Genomic DNA, 21,178 nt, shown 5'->3' on the forward strand with positions numbered 1-21,178 from the left:
GTGCAAATTGTACATAACAATAATCACTGAAGAGTAACGATCGTATTCATATTAGTTGTACTCTCAAATAAATTAAAAGTGATGTATTCCAATTCGGTCGTATAGAACTTATAACATATACATATGTGTATTGTATACATCTTCAATATCATTTTTTATATTTTTCGTCCTGCTTCGTGCATCGTAAAACTAAACTCGGTTTTGTAAATAAATTTATTACGCTCCGCCGTAAATCGTTATCATTGGTGTGATATAAGTTATGTGTACGAGGACATAAAAAGATTACGCACTATGTCCTATATTCGCTATAATATATGTATGCAGTCAACAATGTTTCATCATTAAATTTTTTCGAACGTGCATTTCACTCAATCAACGTGTACATCGATAAAAAAAGGTACAATAAAAAAGTGACGACAATAAAAAATCCTACGATGTTTGACCTATGTATTTATATACTTTATAGGAAATTCAGTCAAAATTTTATCAAAACCATGTAAATTCTATCAAGTGATATTTACTAAATGTATATAATTATATATATACATATATATATATATATATATATATATATATATATATATATATATTCTATTATTTTTACTTTTTTCTCTTTTATATAAATTTAAAACATTTTTGTTTATCATGTGGAATTCTCGTTTTAAATAATATCGAATCAGCTCGATATTGAGTGTTTAAGAGAGGCATGTATCCAAAGACCTGAAATTATTAGAATTTCGATTTTTACAATACACCCACTGCAACTACATTTCATTTTTGGAAATAACATGTGGAAAAAACAATAAAAATCTTGATAAAAAATAGTAAATCACACTTACCTGAGAGAAGAAATTGATGCATTTGTGCCTTTCTTGAAAATGAGTATCATCTTCAGAAAGAGAAACTGGACATCCAGGACATCTAAAAGTCCAACGCGATGTAACCTGAACAAAGAAAGAGAAATTTGGTTAAGCATTACAAGCGTATTAAATATTTCACGCGTATTAGCACTCACCTTAACAGGTGGTTTTCTTGTGAGATGAGATATCAGAAAGTTCATAGCAATATCTTCACAGTTCATATATTCATCAACCTTGTCGCGTATTGCTTGCGGTAACCAGTGTGTATAAAGATATGTATAGTGTTTATGAATGAATGCGGCACCAGTTAAAACCATTGATAATTCGCAGGAATAATTAGAATTATAGTTCCACGCATTGTGATAATTCTGGTCCCATGCATGGAAACGACCGGGAAATCCAACCACACGATCTCGGTGCTCTCTCCACACTCTGAATCCAAACATAATTTCATCGTGTCGTAAATGAGCGTCATCGTCTACTGAAAGAACAGCTTCAGTTTCGATAGCATCAAATGGAAGAAACCTATTGTTCAAACTATTCCGTGGAGCCTTGATTACCTACATAAAAAGAAATCACTACTTTTGCTTATAATTCACTAACTGAATATACTCACTTAATTTTTAGAAAAAGCTTACATGAATTGGAACTCCAATATCAGGCCATTTTAGATCTTCCATGGGTGGTTTTGGACTATTCCACACTATTAGCACTTTATTTAAATATGGCAAACCATACAACCGAGCCAAAGAATTTATAAGCACTTGCTCTCGTTCATATGTCAACATAACAATTGTAAACTGTTCTCTTGGATAATTTCCACCTAAAGCTTCGCTAAATTCTTTGCCTGCACCTCCAGCACCTTTGCCAATTGGTCTGAATCCCATTTCAGAACCTACAGTTTATAATGTACAGAATGAAATCATTGTTATTGGATGGAGAATATAAATTTATTTACCAAGAAATTTTGCATCACTAGGAAGAACGGTATCATAAGGTAATTGTGGGTACAAATAAAACGGATCCACCCAATCGTTCCAGATTTCATGCCCTTGCAGCAGCATTGTGGTATAATTCCTTTTAAAAGCAGGAGATGGATAAGGTGGCTCTAAAGGACCCAGACTTTCTTCTGCTTCCGGCTCAGCAATAATAGTATCAGATTTTAAAGGCTGAAGAAAAAATAAAATTATTACGTGTAACACAAAAGAAGCTGCATAACTGTATGTTATAACGTTTACCACAAAGCTTTCATTAAAGACACTTGGACTGGCAGTCTGAGGTGCTGGCAGGGGTGGTATGCCGAGTCGGTCCCTAATTACGGCTATAATAGTATCTACAGCACCTTGAGCAGTACTTAAATAACGTTCCCATATTAATCTGCCTTGTCTACGCATACTTAAAAGATCAGTGTCGAGAACGGCACGTAATAAAAAATGCATTTCTGTTACCCTAGCCTGAAATTTAAAACATGTCCAATAATAAAAAATAATATCAAGATAAGGACATTGTAGTTTTTACCTTTGGCAAGAATATAGCAGCTCGACGCCAGCTAATAACTTCACTGTAACTTAATAAAATTTGATCGCCACCTAAAAAAACTGGAATAGATCCCGATCGCAATGCTTCATATAATCTAGCCTGCATAGATGAAGTAGTTACAAACGAGGCATTGCTAGGAGCTAAAATTAAAGTAAATGTTGATTCTTTCAGTATAGCTTTCCTCGAGGAATCGGTTCCACACAGAGACCAATCAAGTATTTCTATTAAATTTTTCTCCTCAGAGGCTGGTATACATTCAAACTGAATGAAAAATTTATCCAATGTTAATCCTATACTCATATCTTTAAGATGTTGAATAATAAAAGCATCTAAATTATTTTCATCGACTGTTAGCCTTTCCATATCTACATCTGCATCATCAATTTGATGTGTCATGGTAGCTGTTCTTGGAGATCTCATCTCTCCTTGAAAGGATAATAAATATTTTCTTCTTGCTGGCAACATTTGTGCACATTCTTGCCACACGTCGCCACCCGGAGGTCCCAAAATTGGAGGAACAACTAAATCAAAACCTTCGCGGAATTGATTTCTAAAGAACGTGGATTGGACTATTATGGCTCTCCCTGTATCTACTCCACTAAAAATATCTCCAGATTCTACAGACAGATCTCTACGTGCTAGGTTTAACAAAATATGATTTCTGCCATCTCCGCCCCAATAAGGGAGTGCATGTAATTTTCTTACATCTATAGGTTTACGAAATTTTTTATCTACATTTTGTTGAGTAGAGAGAGCTTCTCCTATAAGAACTATGTATATACAAGCTTCGGCTGCATTTGTAGTAAGATGCGGATTGTATCCTGTAAAATAAAGGTATTAATTAATTTTTATAAAAAAAAGTGTTTATATATAATTATAAAAGATTATTTATCCATATATACCTAAGGTTTGTTTTATGGTAGTTTTCAAAAATCCATCAACATCCCATCCAGAATTTACTACAGAATACTGATCAGGATCATACAAGTATACTGGAAAACCACTAGTCAATGCACATCGACTGTGGTCAAAACAATTATACATTCTACACAAATGTGGAATTGTGCTAGGTAATACTACAGGAATAGAATTCATTAAAATACGTTTGGGTGGAGCCAATTCTGGTGTATTTCTTTCCACTGCTTCTCTTTGAGCTACTTGTGCTTGTTCAACACTGATCTTTAATCTATCGAGATCTGTTTGCTGGTGTAATAATTCCTGTTTTAATTCATCAATTCTTTGAGTTAAACTACTAACTTCGATCTGAAGTCTTTGTCTCTTTGCACTCAAATCCCTAAGCTCATTATTTACAGAAACTTTAATACGTAGCATCTCCTCTATTCTCATCTTCAACTGAGAAGCTTTCATAGGAGTAAAATCTTCAAAAGCTTCCAGTGTGGAAAATGTACGATAAATGTCTTTATCTGGAGAGTCAGATTCCACCTAAAAATAAAAAATTTTTAATTTTAAATTTATCACTCATACATATAACATTTTTATCTAAATATATATATACATATAGAATAAAAAACAGTACCTTTGATAAATAATAGTGAGTAAATAATGGTACAATGAATAAAACAGCGGATGTTAACATTATAATTCTAGATAATTTGATATGTGTTATCCAATGACAAATTTCTCTGCCACTTCCATTTTGATGGTACAATGGAAGTATTTCAAATATACTTCCTCCCATCGTGTTATAGATTATCATTCATGTTTATTTAAATTTCAAATCAATAAACTTATTTTGTGATTGTTTGACAAATTCCTGCCAACACAATGAGAAGACATTGTTATAATAAGCAACATTATTTTCTTTATTTCACACAAAATATTAACGATATATTATTATATATCTTTTTATAGCAAGGATGATATAAGTAGCAAAATTATGATGCTCATGAATATACTTACCAAGAACATGATAATTGTGGAATTTTGATTGACATTATTCACTAATAACCTAACAACAAAGTATTTTCCGCTCACATTTTTTGAAAACACAACCAATTATCATTAGAAACAAATCATTAATGTTATTATAAACTAATTTGACGAATATATTTTACTTTATGTACATACTTATTTAAAAAATTGTTCAACCATATAAAATACGCATAGAGAATTGACAAAATCACAAGATTTCCCATCAAAGGTTCACAATGAGCCAATAATAATTCATTCTAAAACAGTATCAATAAAAATACTGCTGTCTCTTCATTAATGTTTATTCATTCGGTTTTTGACGTACGGCCTTGTAACTTAGTGTATAGTATAGGCATTCATTTGCGTGGGCCAATATTTACGATAGCGTTTTGTTGTTATTTCACGAAGACTTTCATCCGTCGTGATTTCTACAAAACGCAGAAAAAAGAAAGATTTTCACCGATGCCACCGGACGTAAAACCGAATCACGTGACGTTTTCGATGAATTTTTTAATCTGATCGTATCGAAAAATACAATGTTTAATAAATTGAATGTATGCAAATCTTTTAAATAACCCGCGACATTGTTCTCGAAGTTACTTTCCTCTGGTAACGTCTGGTGGCATTGCTTTATAATCTTGTTGGTGTATTTGCATTTCTCAGGGCCTTCACAGAACATGCGCATGTTCATGTCAAGTGTAGTTCAAAGGAAATAATATTTTGGCTTTCGGGGGCCTAAAATTAACTAAAATGGTGAGCACTTAGTAGATTTATGGATTATGTTAATCCAACGATCCTCGTGACTTAATTTTACTAAAAAAGCTACAGTTTCCCTTATATGTCCAAGACAGTGTATTAAAAATGTTAAAGTAACCTATCATGAGTCAACGTTACTGTTCCCTTTTGCATTAAATACAAATCAATTTCGTGACATACCTTCTGATTAATGACATTGCAAAATAATACATGATCTTTTTAGTCTAATAAATTACATTGTCACGAAGGTATTATCAAATTTCTTAAAATCAACAAGGTGCTACTCAAAGTAGTAACAATAGCTATTGTACATGCAACAAAATCTTTGTTTATACGTTCTCGTCCATGTTGATTTCATTGTTATAAATTAAAAAATTGTGAAACATTATAATGCATACATACATGGTCATGAGCAGATTTTTTATTTAACGTGATATTCAATGTTGTATAGTAGGAGAACTTATAATTTTTTTTATATTAATCTTTGGAATATATAATAATGAAATTCTAATCTTTGTTGCAGCATAAGTTAAAGTTCTCACAAAGAGATAAAGTGAAGAAATTCATAACTTTTACACACACTGGAGAACAAACTGCAATATATTGTTTAGCACAAAATGATTGGAAGCTAGACTTGGCAAGTGATAATTATTTCCAAAATCCAGAGGCATATTGTAAAGAACCAAAAAATACAGTAGATAAAAAGAAACTAGAAATATTATTTAGTCGATATCAAGGTAATTCTATGAATAATGCTTGACACATAATAGCTATGTGCACATAAGATTAAAAATATGCCTGTAACGTTTGCGTAATGTTTAATTTGATAATTGAAATAGATCCAAATGAACCTGACAAGATTACAGCAGATGGAATAATGAAATTTTTGGATGATTTGGATTTAAGCCCTGAAAGCAAATTAGTATTAATCATTGCATGGAAATTCAGAGCAGAAACACAATGTGAATTTACTAAAGATGAATTTATGAATGGAATGACAGATTTAGGGTAAAGCAAATTTTTTAATGTTCTTTTTTCTAAAAGAATTGAATCCTTTATGTATTTTAATACTGTTTATATTAAACTTATATTATTATTAACGTATATTAAACTTATTGTTTAGAGTGGACAGTATAGATAAATTAAAAGCCTGCTTAAGTAGTTTAGAAAATGAATTAAGGGATCCTCAAAAATTTAAAGACTTTTATCAGTTTACGTTTAATTATGCAAAAAACCCAGGACAGAAAGGTTTAGATCTTGATATGGCAATTGCTTATTGGAACATTGTATTAGATGATAAATTTAAGTTCCTCCCTTTATGGTGTCAATTTTTACAGGTATGATATCTAATGTATATGTACATATGAACTATAATATAAATATTGGTTAAGCCTAAGAAGGAAGCTTACATATTGTCTAGCTAAATTATGATACAAAATACTTAACGCAATTTTTTAGGAACACCATAAGAGATCAATTCCAAAAGATACATGGAATTTATTATTAGACTTTGCACTCATGATCAACCCAGATATGAGTAATTATGATGAAGAGGGAGCCTGGCCTGTACTGATAGATGATTTTGTAGAATGGGCACAACCCCGTATTCGTCAGTCCCTCTAACATCTTTTTGTTACGTCTTTAACTTCATATAAAAAAAAGCTTTATTTATTCAATTATAAAATCTTATATTCTTCAAGTGATACTTGATCATATTTTTCTGATAGAGCATCATTTTACTTTGTGTACAGAATATATAGCAAAGGAGTATTACAATTGCTAGGATCAATTTAGTGTATAATAACTCTGTAATATGTAAACAAAATTATATAAGAGAAGAAACTATTGCTTATAAGCAATAAGTTAATTTCATATAAAATTACAGGTTTTATATCGTTTAATCTCAAATTATGTAACTATTAAAATTATACATAAGAGTTGCATTATTATATACCTATCTGTACAAAGTAATATGATGTGATCAGTTTGTTCGAAAAAACAATAACAGTAAAAAAATGTTGCTCAATTACCGAAGGTATTTGCAAACATCGGAAGAAATCGCTGACTGTGTTCCTTTGCACGAATTTGGCTTCGAAAAGGAAAAATCATAAAAATTATTCATTTATACCTTTTTGTAGATAGTAATTTCTAGAAATTACGTTGTTAAAAATTGTTATTAAATAAATTTTACGACACTCTACAGAACACTTGTAATATACATACAAACAAAAGAAAACACAGAGAGAAATCTGTATTTTAAATGTATTGCTATTTCGGCACTGGTATACTTATCTTTTTTACAATCACCAATTTAAATGGTGACAGAAAAAGATTTGTTTTTGTTTTATTAGTGAAGAGTAATATTTATATTGTAATTCTGAGGTATAATAGATGTTAGGGAAAATAAATTAAGAATTTTTTACAAGTTTAAATTATGGGTTTCATTTATAATTAGTGCAGATAAAATATATTTTTTTATAATGTCATAAAAATCGTGATTATAAATATTTATTGATTCCAAGGCATGTTTGAATCAAGTACACATCAAATGATTAAAAATAATGAACAACTGATAAAAGCAGATTTAATCTTCATAACAGACTTTTTGCTTGTACTACGAAATGTTGAAGTTATAAATAACATTTTCAGTTTTGTATTTTCTCCCTACTTCACAATGCAATATGTGATTAATGCTTTTGTAGTTTAGTAAAGTACATCAATTTACTACTAATCATTTTAATTTATATATAATACAAAGAGATTAAAGAAATATAGTGTAAAAAAATATATATCTCTGCAACTTTATGGTTAACAGTTAAGGAACCAGAACATTATATCAGTTTAGATATATTGACATTGAAAGGTGCAAAGTAGAGAATTAGCAATATAAAAAATACGTCGTCCAGAAATTTTGGATTATATTTTATAAAAATGTTAAAATAGGTAAAATGAAAACAGTTCGTAACATATGCATTCAATATAAAAAGGAGAGTCCAGTAAAATATTGTCAGAAATATGTTTGCGCAATGCAGAAAAAATTCACGAAAAATGTATATTACATTTTATTTAAATAATGTTAAAGAAAATACGATTTTCAGACTTAAGCTACTTTATTTTTTTAATAGTTTATGCATTGCGTAAACACTAAAAAATTGTAATAGTTTTAGGAAGAAATTGTACATAATGTAAATAAATCCGTCAGTCTTAATCTAAATAATATGTCTAATTAAACAAAAAGTTCCATGATCATTTCATACATACACACATCATAATGAAGTTATATATATAAATTTTACTTTTTTTAAAATATATTTGTATGTATATGTATAACTTTAAAAAGTTTACATATTGACATTTGAAAAGTAAGGATTATGTGTTATTGTTTTTTGCAATGATTGCCACAGTTACATACAGGATCACAGCCACAGCATGGTGAATTGGATGGATATAAAAAGGCTAGCTCATATTGGTTTGCTTTTGTATTGTAACATTTATTTAATATATCCTTCGTGTACCAATTGCATAAATGTTCCAAATTCTCTATATATGTCTACATTATTTTTTTTACTGTTAATATGACATGCATTACTATCACTTAAAAATATAAAATATTGCAGTATTTATCAAATATTGATTTTGCTATATATAGTTACAGATCCTTACCTGTGCAATAACTAATCCCCGATTTGGATTTGTAATTGTACTATGACTATGAGAGTCAAAAAAAGTTACCTACAGATAAAAGTTTTATGTAGAAACATTTTTACAGATTTTGCTAATTTGCTTACCATATAAGTCTTTTCCTGAAATATAAACAGTACTGTTCGTCCACAAGTAATAAGAAGCATAAATAAATTCTTAGACTTTGGTGCTAAGTACCATTTGTGTAAGAAATTACTTATATGTTGATATAAACCTCTTTGAATTTTTTCATGAAATACTTGAAATGTCTATAATAATTAATATTGTTTTATATCCTATCTTGTCGAGTAAACAAATTCTACATAAATTACAAAATCATTGCAAAATAGAGATAATAAAATGTAAATTTAATTTGTACCCATTCTCTCAATAGACTTAAACTTTTGCCCCCAAGTCTCAGTGCCTCTTCTGTACTGAGATAAGGATGAGAAACTAAACCTTTTTTAACAATCCATGCATGAATAGTATTACCCTCTATCATAGCTTCAGCTATGATAGCAATAAGTTTAGGAGATTTTTCCGCATCGTATATTATTAATCCTGTTTGAGATATTCGTTGAGCAACAAGGAGGCAAATAAGAGTACATGCTTCGCTAACTAGATTTGTGTTAAAAATTATATATTGTACTCGGAACGGTGCAGATAAAATAAAAGAGAAGATATCTTTTTTACTTGTTTGTCCTGGTGGGAATCGACTTTGTGAAAATTCCTGATTGTACCAAAGTACTTTCACGTTATTTTCGAAATAGTTTTTCGCATACGAAGACAAATAAGAGTTGAGCGACAGCGATAAGGACATAACTCTTTATACAAATTTCGGTTGACGTGTCATTTATTACTTGTAAATTTTTACGTGTGAAAGCATTTTTTCTTATCTTGACTTAGTATATTTTTACAAAAAATTTAATGTTCCAACTATTAAGAGCCATGAAGCTGGTTGAGCGGTGAATTTGTTTTTATATTTACGTAAATCGAATAGAAATATATGTATGCAACTTCGTACTAATGGAGCAGAATTGAAGCTTTAATGTAAGTTTTTCTTGAAAATAAGACATTCTATTTTCTTTTAAAAGGCTAGTATTAGTGCATTTATTATTTTTATCTTGGCCTTTAATAGTACAGCTCTAGCGTAATCAATATTAAGCAATTATTCTCCAATTATTGAATTTAAAACAGCAAGAAAACGGAAAAGTATGAATTACCTTTTACATTTCATATTCACTATAAAATTCAAATAGAGCTTTAATTATTTTTTGTTTTTCTCATTATACACACCAGCGCACTTAACGCTTATTGTATAAAGTGAAGAAACATTTGCTATATGTAACACCATGACAGCAAAACCTGAATATATTATATATGAATCTCACAGTCACATAAGTAAATGTATACAGTTTTAAATAACAGAATCCAGTACGATAACGCTACTACTATACTGCGGATATAAAGAAAATACCTGTATGTATACATATGTATATATATAATATATATATTTATTTACATTTAATATATTGTAAAAATGGAAAAACCTAAATAATTTTAAATGATATACATTATGTTAATTGAAATGAATGTTCTCAAACAACACATTATTGTTTAAAAACTTTAATTTCTAAATTGATAACAGTTTCCATGATATTCTGGCGCTTCTTTCTCTTTTAATGCAATAAACGCCATAAAAATGCACTATTAAAACAGCGGTACTTTTAGTAATATAATTTCTTATGTTTAATTTCTTACGTTTAAAAATTAATATATTTTTCTAAAATCATTTTTTCGTATTTTTTTAAAAGTATGAACACAAGTATATATTTATAAGTGTATAATACACTTGAATGACTCAACAGAAATAGTTCTGGCATAAAGATGCATTGGAAACTGTTTGCCATGATTAGTTTCCATTATCAGAATATCAAATTGATTCCTCTGTACCTAGAAAAGATATCTGTGCACTTCATTATACTTTACAACTAATTTAGAATTAAATGAGTATCAATTACCATTGATCAAAACGATCTGTACGAAGGAGGATAGCGCGACGGTATACTTGTCTTAATGTGACGTGACAAATGTTCCCATCCTAAGATATTTGCAAGTTCTATACATTTCTCATCAACTTCTTTTAATGGGTTGTCTTCGTAATAACGCAACAATAATTTCAAATAGCGACCATAATGATTATTAATGTGAGCATGCCACAGTGAGAGAGTAATGACCTGCAAGTAAAGAAGTATTTTGTTTTTACATATAGCTTCTTTAAATAAGTAATAATAAATGTTAAATAACAGTAACCATATTTCAAAATTTCTTGCCTTAATGTCAGTTGGTTCAGCGAATTTTTGTACTTCTTGCCAGTGATGTGTTACACTCTCTAATAAATGTTCGTATGACTGACGATCTCCCTCTCCTTTTTTTGCACTATGTACGTACAATCGCGCTAATGCACATCCTTTCTTTACTAATGCTTTTATCAAGCTAAGTTTCTGTTTCTCCATAGTGGTTCTAATTTTTGCTGCATCATCACGTTGATCGCTTTTTAAACCATAATAGGCTAAGAGCTTATCTTGATCAATATTTGTAATCACGGCATCTGCGACAGTTATTATTTGATTTGCTAGAGAAACAGATTCTTCTGAAATGTCATCGTGTGGTACATGACGTCGAGCTTCAGGTGAGTCCAAAGAAATCAGCATGGCAGTGTGAACGGGCAGATGGTCAGAGAAGAGATTCTTTAATTCTCCATAGAGTAGATTTGCATATTCTCCAGGTTCTATTAGTAATAATACCAAATTAATTATATTTTCAAATAATAATATAAAAATGTGGACATATGCTTGCATTAAAAACAATAGGACAGGTTTTGTATAAACTTGTTTGAAATGAATTATTCTAATGTACATATACGTTTATGTTTGTGTTGAAATTATGTTGTTAAGTGATATATATTATTACTAATAATTTCTTTTGAACATCACAAAAGAAAAGACAAATTATAGTAAATTATTTGTTATGCATATTACATAGTCGTGCATTGGAATAAAACAAATAGCTATAAGAAAATTCGATAATCATCTAAACGGAACTGAACGGGGTTTCAAGTCAAATTTTGGAGTAACGTTTTATTGCACTCTAATGAACTTACTCGTAGAAGGCGCTATTTGTTGAATTGAAACCGGAAAAAAAAAAAAAGATATTTATATGATGCTAAACCTTACACAATATGTAATTATATATAATCAATATTAGATGAGTGAAAAATCTGATTACCCAGCTTTGTAAGCCAACTGCATTTGAAATCCCTGAGTGCTTCATTGTATTCATCCCACTTAGTAGTTTTTTCTTTGTTTGATGAATGATAGGGACTACTGCTACTACTGCTGCTACTAGATTTTTTATTTGGTTCAGATAAAATATATTTAAACGTATGGAAATCCACCTTCCTTCCATTATCATCTTTGCAGAAGGTCAGTGTACCCTGTAAGTAACTAACATTTCCTAAGGCAGCACCTCTGGAAACTCTTTAAAATGAAATAGAAATTTCGTTTTCTTTCAAACAGATTAATATTGCCTAAGAATCTCGCTACAACAAAATGTTATAAACGAAATCAAACGTGAAGGTAACAAATTAAGATAAAAAGGAAGTGTATAGCATTTTTATGTTTAAAAAAGCATACATAAAGCATTATACCTAAAATATTATGTGTATACAAAGCAAAACCACTATGTAAAATTTATTAAAAAATCTTCTAGTATGCACAGATACACATATTGATCTAAATATTCAGATCTAAAATGTAAGCAATAAATAAAATGTTTTTTAAATAATAAAGCATGTAAATTCACGAAACTAAATAAAAATATTGATGCAATGAAGTAATGCATAAAATAGAAGTATATCTATTAAAGAAAAATCTGCTTTAATTAATGTTATTTTTAATTAGAAGCATGTAAATGTTTAAAAATGTTTACAGAAAGAATGCTATAGACTTACTTGTTTTCAGCGCTGCAGTGCGGAACGAAAAAAAAAAGAAAATTTTCTTAGTAATACTTTAGAAACAGTTGATTAATAAAAAGAAATATAAAACAATTTTTCACAAATTATCTGATCTAACATTTTTTGAACGTACACATCTTGCATATATACTACATCTTACATTCATGCACCAATTTTTATTTGCATAAAGAAATAATATATGTACTGCTACATGCAAAATGAATGTAAAATAATAATCTTAGGAAGGAATATAAGCTATGCGTGAATGAACTTTAAAATAATTATACATTTTCTTTAACATCATAGTAAATAATAATCCTTGTCATATATAGTATTAAAAAAAAAATATTATGCTTCAAATAAAATACTTACTTGTTTTCATTCGATAAAGGAGCAATATACAAAGGAAGAATGTGGCCAGGTGGGACTGAAGCTGCTATCATTTTCTTGCCACCGATAATGGCTTGTGACTGACTGGCATATACATCTAGACTAATTGGATTACTTAGTGTGTGACTTAAAAGGAACGGCATTTCCGTTAATCTATCAAGTAAATCTTTCTTTTCATGACGTACATGTATTTTCAAAGTATAATCGCCTTTCTCTAATTTTTGATTAGCATACTGTAATAAAAAATAGCATTATTTCCTCATTGTTTCATATTAATATACTCGTTCTTACTTTGGATGGGTACGCATCTCCACAACAAATAAGTTGTTTATTAGTATCATAAATCATCCACATCTGACTATCATATTCACTTTCATATAATAAATCGCTAAGCAGCGCGGCATTTGGAGTTACTTCAGTCGCCTTTGCACAGTGGAACGTATATGTTAATTGCAATTCATAAATTTGTCGTGAAGGAGGAATAATATCTCGGTCTCGTAAAGGAGCGATCTTTGCGTCAGTGGGTCTGTAATATTAGGATAGAAAGTAGAACTCCATTAATTCGTTTTCATTGATATACATCGTGTGCAACACTGTTAGTTTACGTACTTCAATATTTGTACGGATGATTTAAGGCAAATACTGGGCACTACTTCTTCGTTTCTAAGAGAACTTCGCACTTCTAAGCGATTTATTCCATCTCCAGATTGCATTGTAAGATTCCCATTTATGATATGAACACCATGAAATTCAATGAAGTAATCCACTAACATGTCACCTATGTTTGCCCAATATTTCGCGATGACCACTTCTAAGATCAATCCTCCCTATGAATAAAATATGTTTCTTATTTCATAATACTTACACCTAAATTCTTATTTGATAATACTAAACGTTTTGTTAAAATGTATAAAGAGAATTAATAATACCTGAACAGCAAATGGATGAACAATTTCTGATTGAGAAGTAACAGTGAACAACTTATTAACTTCAAGAGTTTTACAGGATAAACGTGGTTTCAGTTGAACGCTATGAATCACGAATCTTCCAGTTTTATCTTTTTCTGTGCTCTTCAATCTAACCACTGAATTGAATTATATTAAAACATTCATTTTATGTGTTCAATATTGTACATATGAAATAAATATTGCTGAAAATGCATACCCGCCCATGTTGCATCTTCAGGAACGAGAATAAAATGTCGACGAATTGTATTCGGTTTAAATAAGACATTTGTATATGCTAAGTCTGGAAGGACCGCAGTTTTTGGCAGTGTTTGTGGCTGCACTACAGTTATTGGTATTTGGAACACTGGTCCTTTTGCAACGTCTGTTACATCATACGCTCGTACACTATAAATGACAATTAGTACTGATATTACACATTATTAATATAAAAAAAAATATGTTAGTCCGAACGTATTTACCTAGTTGTATGAACACCTTCGGGTAAATTAAATCCATCAATTTTAATAGCAAATGCGCGAACCATATTCATTAAATCAAGATGTGTTGGAAAATGTACCCAAGGTGCATCGCATACCAAAGTTAATTTCAAATTGAAAGCAATTTTAACTGCGGGATCTATAAAGTATCCAAGTATTATAATAAATCACATCCAACTAAGACATATAGTATTACAATAACATATGTAAAAGTCATACCAGTATTTTCGCTATTAAGGAATACAGGTTCAACATTAATAGCATAATCTTTTGATCGATCAATAACACCGCTTCTCATGTGGATTCCTTTGGCGTTATTTGGACCACAGTTAATGGTAAATCTTATATCCCTTTCAGGTACGTTATTGTAAGTAAGAAGATTATCGAATGCACGCTCGACTTGTAATAGCCCTGACCCTTGTGCAAAAGGGTCTAGATTTTGTATATATAGAGCTGTATTTTCAAGTGCTCTTTTTATGCTATATGGAGACAGAGGATAACCTTTGGCAAGAAGTCCTGACATAAGTAATGCTGTAATACAAGTACCATATTAAAATATACTTCTTTTCATTATAGTAACATAAACTTTATATTTTAGAAATGTTGATATATACCAATAGCTCCAGTAACATGAGGAGCAGCCATGCTTGTGCCATTCATGAGTTGACTTTTTCTTAATGTAAAATTGGGAACACTAGTTATAGCACCTCCTGGAGCACATACGGTAATTCCGGCTCCACCATCGATCATTGGACCTCGAGATGACCACGTGTATGACATGCCCGGCATTTTTTCTCTTAAAGAATATTCAGCTACCATCATATCAGGAGAAACATAGGCACCAACACTAATCACACTGTTAGTACTAATATCTGGTGGTGTTCCTATATGATTTTAAAATGGATGGGATGTACTAGATGTTAATGTTCGAGTATATATTTAATATATTCGAATGTTCTTTCAACTAACCAATAGTACACAAAGCTGGTCCACGATTACCAGCAGATGCTACCCATGTTACACCAAATTTATCGATAACTTCATTCATTAATTCTCCTATTCTCCCAGTGTTAGACCAATGAGGATGTTCTCCATAACTCATATTAATTACATGTATTTTCTCTTTGTGTTTCATTACATGTATCATTGCACGTATTATTGCAGTTCCTGTTTCCATTGTACCGATGCGGCCATCTCCGACACCTAATGAAATAATTTGAGCACCAGGAGCTACACCATTTGATTCAGGATTATCGGGAAAATACGCTGCTGCAATTGAAGCTACGTGCGTTCCGTGACTTGCTGCAATATAACGAGATTAATTGTAGTTACGAAAACGAAATAAAATAACAGATCGAATCTCATTAATACCTACAGCATAAACCAGCGATTTCTAACGTATTTCCATCGTCGTGAACATTAATACTAATATTCAATTGATCTTCTGGTATAAGGGGTGCATATTCCCTTGTTAAAGTGTATTCGCCTAGAAAGACACCAGCTTCTAAGTTACCTTCTTCAGAAGTGTCAATGCATGCTCTATAACAGAATATAAACAATTAAGTCAAATAGCAATGTTTATAAAGGAAATGTTTTAATTGAAATCTTAAATATTCTGCATATATCTTTACCTCCAAACTTCACCATCATGAAAAACAATACAGTCATAAGTAGGTCCTACATCAGAGTATTTTTTCTCCAGGTTATTTAATATTTCAACTCTAGCTTCAAGTTCTTCTTTTTCTAGCCTTTCTTTTAAACTGTTTACTTGTGGATTCTTTGCTTCAAATTCCTATGTACAATAGTTGAGTAACGTAAAAATCAAGTTGTTTCTTATTTATTGGAAAATTACATATCCATAAAATATTTGCTTATATCTTAATTAAAATCATTTTCTTGTTGCGAAGCACACTATTAAAAAATATAAAAGAACGTTACATGGTATTATGCAACGAATCAATGCCTTTACAATAGATCGAACTGCCAATTATAAATATAGCATTAGATACAGATCACTGTGACACATTGTGAAACTGGCCTCATTTGATTGCATGGTTCAACATATCCACAACAACCCTATCTTTGGATCACATGGTCTAAAAGCCTATTTACATTTTTATTCTTAAATATTTGATGCTTTTAATTAATCTGAGAGTCAATTTAAAGATATCAAATTTTAATAAATTAAATAAAATTGAAATGAAAGTTTCTTATTTCTGTGTCTATCATATGCAATCAAAATGCAATTATTAATTTATTTACTTGTAATTGCCTAGATGCTTCTGCAAGTGCAGATTTTTGACATGTGTCCCATGATCGCTTTTTTCTTTCTAATAATACTCTTTCTCTTAATTTTCCTGGGTATAGTGAATACAAATTTTTTACTCCTATGTGATACTGTCCAGAAGGATTTTTCCAGTTGGATGGAACCTGAGAGAAAAATAATTTTCTTTTACTGTTATGTGTATCTAGTGAGCACTATTAATTTCAGACATTATTTGAAATGTACCTTTAATTTACGACCAGTTATCCCTATTATATATCCATCAGGTGCTTGTACAATTTTGCTGGTATCCACATCTCCAGCTCCACTGCAGTCATATCTTTCAATAATTTTTGGCTTCCCATCTGAAGTTTCCTATATTAAATGTATTTGTTATAAAATAGAGCAATTTATTTAAATTTAATTTTACTCCTTTGTTCAAGAAAATTCTGTTGTATTATCATTTCACAAATATCATACAAGAAAGGCTGATTCAAATTTATAAATTTTAATAGCAAGGAGGAATGACTAATGTATTTCATTTTAGTATTTAATCACCTATAATCCCATGGTAAACAATGTTCACGTTAATTGTTAATTTACAACAAAATTGACACAAAATAGCAATCAATGATTATATTACAATGTAACAAAAATCTTCGAGATTGAAGTAATTACGAAATAAAGATAAAGGAAAAGATGAATAAATTTAAATTATTAATTTCACATAAAATTATTCAAAGACTTCCACTTTGTATACAAAGAAAACACAAAGAAATTTATAAGAAACAAAAAGAATTCAGCAAGCCAAGACTTTTGACAATATATATTACTGTCAGAAATAAAATTATGATATTTGGTCAAAATTTAAAAATGAAAGAAAAGTAGAAGAAAAAGCAGAGACTTGAACAATCGCGAGGCGTGTCTATATAAAAGCTTCACTTACCTGCATACCAGGAGCTCCAGGATCAATTCCTGAATCGAAAATTGCAATGATGACTCCTCTTCCATCATATTCAGGATATTTTGCAAGAAATTGAGTGACACCAGTTTCTTTTTTAGGTAAAAGACCCCAAACAGGAAAATTACAATCAATGACCTCTGCCATATTTCAAATGCCACTGCCACTGCAACTCCAGAAAAACTACTTGAGATGTTTCCTTTGTACTGCCACAGCCTTATATATCAATCAAAAAACAGCATCTGCGCCTGCGTGAGTACTCACAGAAAATGTTGAGGTTAAGTTATCGGCCCACGATACATCAGATCAAACATGGATCAAATAGACAATAAGAAACAAAATTTGTGAAACGTTTGCGTTATGGTGTTCAGAGAGCAGCACCAACATTACGTCAATAATTAAATAAAATAGCGCTTCAAGTCTCGCAAATTTAGCGATAAAAGGTGATGATGTAAGAGGTTATGTCTTTTAATTATAGAAACCTGAAAATGACATATTTGTGGCGATTGAACATCTTATCTACTAGATATTATCATGACTTTAGTCTGTGACAAGTTGATAGGGAAGTAATGTAAATATCTCCATGACATGTGCAATGTTGAAGTATGGTTGTCACTCCGCGAAAGATGAAACAGGTTGCCTTCTTCGTGATTTGTATAATATTAGGTAAATGTTGTTGATGCTTTCTAGCAAGCATTTAATGTTTCTTTACAGCTGTGAGCACTTGCCCTTGAATGATAAAATCAATGTCATATACTTATCTTCTTGCAGTGTTAGGATTTTACAGAACATTAGTTAATCCAGAAGATGAACAATCTTTCGCCCGACTTCATCCAAGAGATCGCAAATCTCGTCTAGAAGATGTAAATGAGATTGAAAATGTCAATGAAAAAATACAAGAGTCTGAAGAAAATGTACGTTACACTGATATCAAAGATATTGAAGAAGCAAAAATACGAATTCGTGAATTAGAGGGCAAACTGCAACATCTTGAAGCTAAAATTGAGAACAAAGTATCAAAGGACTTTCCAACAGTCAAATTTCTTAACTATAAGAATCGAAAGAGGATATTGGTGACAGGTGGAGCTGGCTTTGTAGGATCACATTTGGTCGACCGTTTAATGCTTGCTGGCCATGAAGTAATAGTTGTAGATAATTTTTTTACTGGCAGGAAACGTAATGTTGAACATTGGGTTGGTCATGAAAATTTTGAGCTTGTTCACCATGACATTGTTAGACCTCTCTATTTAGAAGTTGATGAAATATATCACCTTGCTAGCCCAGCTAGTCCACCACATTATATGCTTAATCCAGTTAAAACAATAAAAACAAATACATTAGGTACAATAAATATCTTAGGTATGTAAACACTGTGTCAACTTAGAGCATTGAGAATCTCACTTAAGTAGTCAGTAAACATAATTATCCAATCATATCAGGTCTTGCAAAAAGGGTAGGAGCAAGAGTTTTAATTGCTAGCACATCTGAAGTTTATGGAGATCCTAATGAACATCCTCAATCAGAAACTTATTGGGGACATGTGAATCCTATAGGTATATATGAAAATAATTGCAACTGTGTTTGTTTAATAAAATGTAAGATAGTAAAATAAAAATTAAATATATGATTTTCATAGGTCCAAGAGCTTGTTACGACGAAGGAAAACGCGTAGCAGAAACATTAAGCTATGCATATATGAGACAAGAAGGCATCTCCGTGCGTGTTGCCCGAATTTTTAATACATTTGGGCCAAGGATGCACATGAATGATGGTCGAGTAGTTTCGAACTTTATTCTACAAGCGTTACAGAATGACTCGATTACGATATACGGTAGCGGAAAACAGACGCGATCTTTTCAATATGTATCCGACTTAGTCGATGGATTAGTTGCCCTAATGGCGTCTAATTACACTCAACCAATAAACATTGGAAATCCTGTCGAGCATACAATAGAAGGTAAATATGGTATTGTCAAATACTTTTAGAAAAATTGATCAAATATTTTATAGAAAATATACAGCGAGTAAATTGTAATTGATTACAGAATTTGCCCTTATAATAAAGGATCTGGTTGGTACTAATAGTAAGATAGTCGAACTTGCCGCGGTCGAAGATGATCCACAACGAAGGAGACCCGATATTACTAGAGCTAAGAAGTATTTGAATTGGGAACCAAAGGTTCCTTTAGCCGAAGGACTTAAAAAGACGATAATGTATTTCGCTAAAGAATTACAGAGGACGAAGCACTCTCAGAAAACTAGTATAAAACAATCTTCCTACAAAAACGATCACGATATAGTGGAGCAACTTTAGAAAACAAAATATCAATACGATTAATTTTTCCACTTCTAAAAAAGTGGTTTTGGAAAGTGCCATTATGCTATGGACCACTACGTGCCAAAAAATTCCCCGTCCAAATTGAATTCTTTATAATTTAGAATATCAACGAGTACGTATTCTTAATTTAAAATGGAAGAAAAGAATCGTTCGTTTTTATGCAATCGATATTTATTTTAACTTTGTTAAGATATTTATCTATTTACAATGTTCCATACAGAATTTTATTTATTAATCGTATATAATAGTATTCAATAGTATTCAGTTCAAATACTGAATGCTTTTAAAGCATACTACTTTATTCGTGATAGAACGAAGCGATCAATTTATCGTATAGTTTCAAAATTCTTTATCTAATGATTGTTTGTGTGGTGGTGGTGCTAGGGGAAATTACCAATATCCTTTTTCCCTGTGTGAAATATTAGGCTAAATTGACAATTTTAAATGATATTGCTCTAAATTTACTTAATATTTCTATATAATCGATTTCCCTTCAGCTGTACATGTCTCTTTATCATCAAATTTTCGTGATGTATAATAATGATATTAATCAATGTGCACTTGTAATTAGTTAACAAATTTTTCTGTCACAAAACTTTTTACCATAGAATCAAAATGTGTTTATAAGGTTTCTCGAATGTTTTTTAAGCCACAGCGCTTGAACGTTTGTAATATACTAGTAGTCGTATCGTGTGATACATACACGGTGTAAATGTACTGTAATATTGTACTGTAATATTTCGTGAGTATGTAAACAGGAAAGTAATTTTATACTACGAAATAATGTATTGTACACGAGTTTAAGTGAGTAAAACACTTTTTGTAAAGACAACCTTGTTTCGTCTGGACGACTCACGTGTTTAATTCATACACGAGTAACGATCCCACGGTGTAGAAGGAAATATAAAATTAATGCTTGCATCATAACATGCGTCTAACTATGTATCAAACGATCATGATCAACTTCGTACGACCATAATCTACGTCCATCTCATTTTG

At 30.8% G+C, this 21,178-nt stretch overlaps 3 protein-coding genes across 4 annotated transcripts; 2 read left to right on the top strand and 1 right to left on the bottom strand.

Annotated features, from left to right (window-relative positions):
- Positions 1-611: 611 nt before the first annotated feature.
- Positions 612-18,214, bottom strand: LOC117243560 (exostosin-3). Of its 2 annotated transcripts, XM_033511162.1 has the most exons (28): positions 18,106-18,214; positions 17,827-18,024; positions 17,127-17,255; positions 16,880-17,047; positions 16,249-16,409; positions 15,993-16,156; positions 15,587-15,919; positions 15,232-15,501; positions 14,837-15,148; positions 14,600-14,756; positions 14,338-14,525; positions 14,103-14,257; positions 13,783-14,000; positions 13,465-13,699; positions 13,156-13,406; positions 12,057-12,307; positions 11,102-11,559; positions 10,837-11,005; positions 9,148-9,386; positions 8,751-8,819; positions 3,302-3,842; positions 2,379-3,220; positions 2,099-2,314; positions 1,819-2,029; positions 1,499-1,755; positions 1,016-1,420; positions 840-944; positions 612-720 (listed from the first exon to the last, which is right to left on the bottom strand). In XM_033511162.1, the coding sequence occupies exons 2-28, from the start codon at positions 17,986-17,988 to the stop codon at positions 616-618; spliced, it is 6,771 nt and encodes a 2,256-aa protein (XP_033367053.1). In that variant the 5' UTR covers positions 17,989-18,024; positions 18,106-18,214; the 3' UTR covers positions 612-615. The 2 variants fall into 2 exon arrangements, with proteins under 2 accessions (XP_033367053.1, XP_033367052.1); XM_033511161.1 differs by lacking the exons at positions 8,751-8,819; positions 9,148-9,386; positions 10,837-11,005; ... (15 more) ...; positions 17,827-18,024; positions 18,106-18,214 and adding exons at positions 3,937-4,173; positions 4,320-4,757.
- LOC117243563 (DCN1-like protein 1) lies at positions 4,932-8,630 on the top strand. The gene is made up of 5 exons (XM_033511166.1): positions 4,932-5,084; positions 5,611-5,824; positions 5,927-6,095; positions 6,211-6,424; positions 6,546-8,630. Exons 1-5 carry the CDS (start codon positions 5,082-5,084, stop codon positions 6,708-6,710), a joined length of 765 nt encoding a protein of 254 aa, XP_033367057.1. The 5' UTR covers positions 4,932-5,081; the 3' UTR covers positions 6,711-8,630.
- Positions 18,215-18,283: 69 nt separating the features above from the next.
- Positions 18,284-21,106, top strand: LOC117243562 (UDP-glucuronic acid decarboxylase 1). Its single transcript, XM_033511164.1, has 5 exons — positions 18,284-18,507; positions 18,613-19,200; positions 19,281-19,394; positions 19,478-19,798; positions 19,887-21,106. Exons 1-5 carry the CDS (start codon positions 18,447-18,449, stop codon positions 20,153-20,155), a joined length of 1,353 nt encoding a protein of 450 aa, XP_033367055.1. The 5' UTR covers positions 18,284-18,446; the 3' UTR covers positions 20,156-21,106.
- The last annotated feature ends 72 nt before the right edge of the window (positions 21,107-21,178 follow it).

This window comes from Bombus vosnesenskii, unplaced genomic scaffold, assembly GCF_011952255.1.
Source record: "Bombus vosnesenskii isolate JDL3184/JDL3185 unplaced genomic scaffold, Bvos_JDL3184-5_v1.1 scf7180000013266, whole genome shotgun sequence".
Classification (NCBI taxonomy): domain Eukaryota; kingdom Metazoa; phylum Arthropoda; class Insecta; order Hymenoptera; family Apidae; genus Bombus; species Bombus vosnesenskii.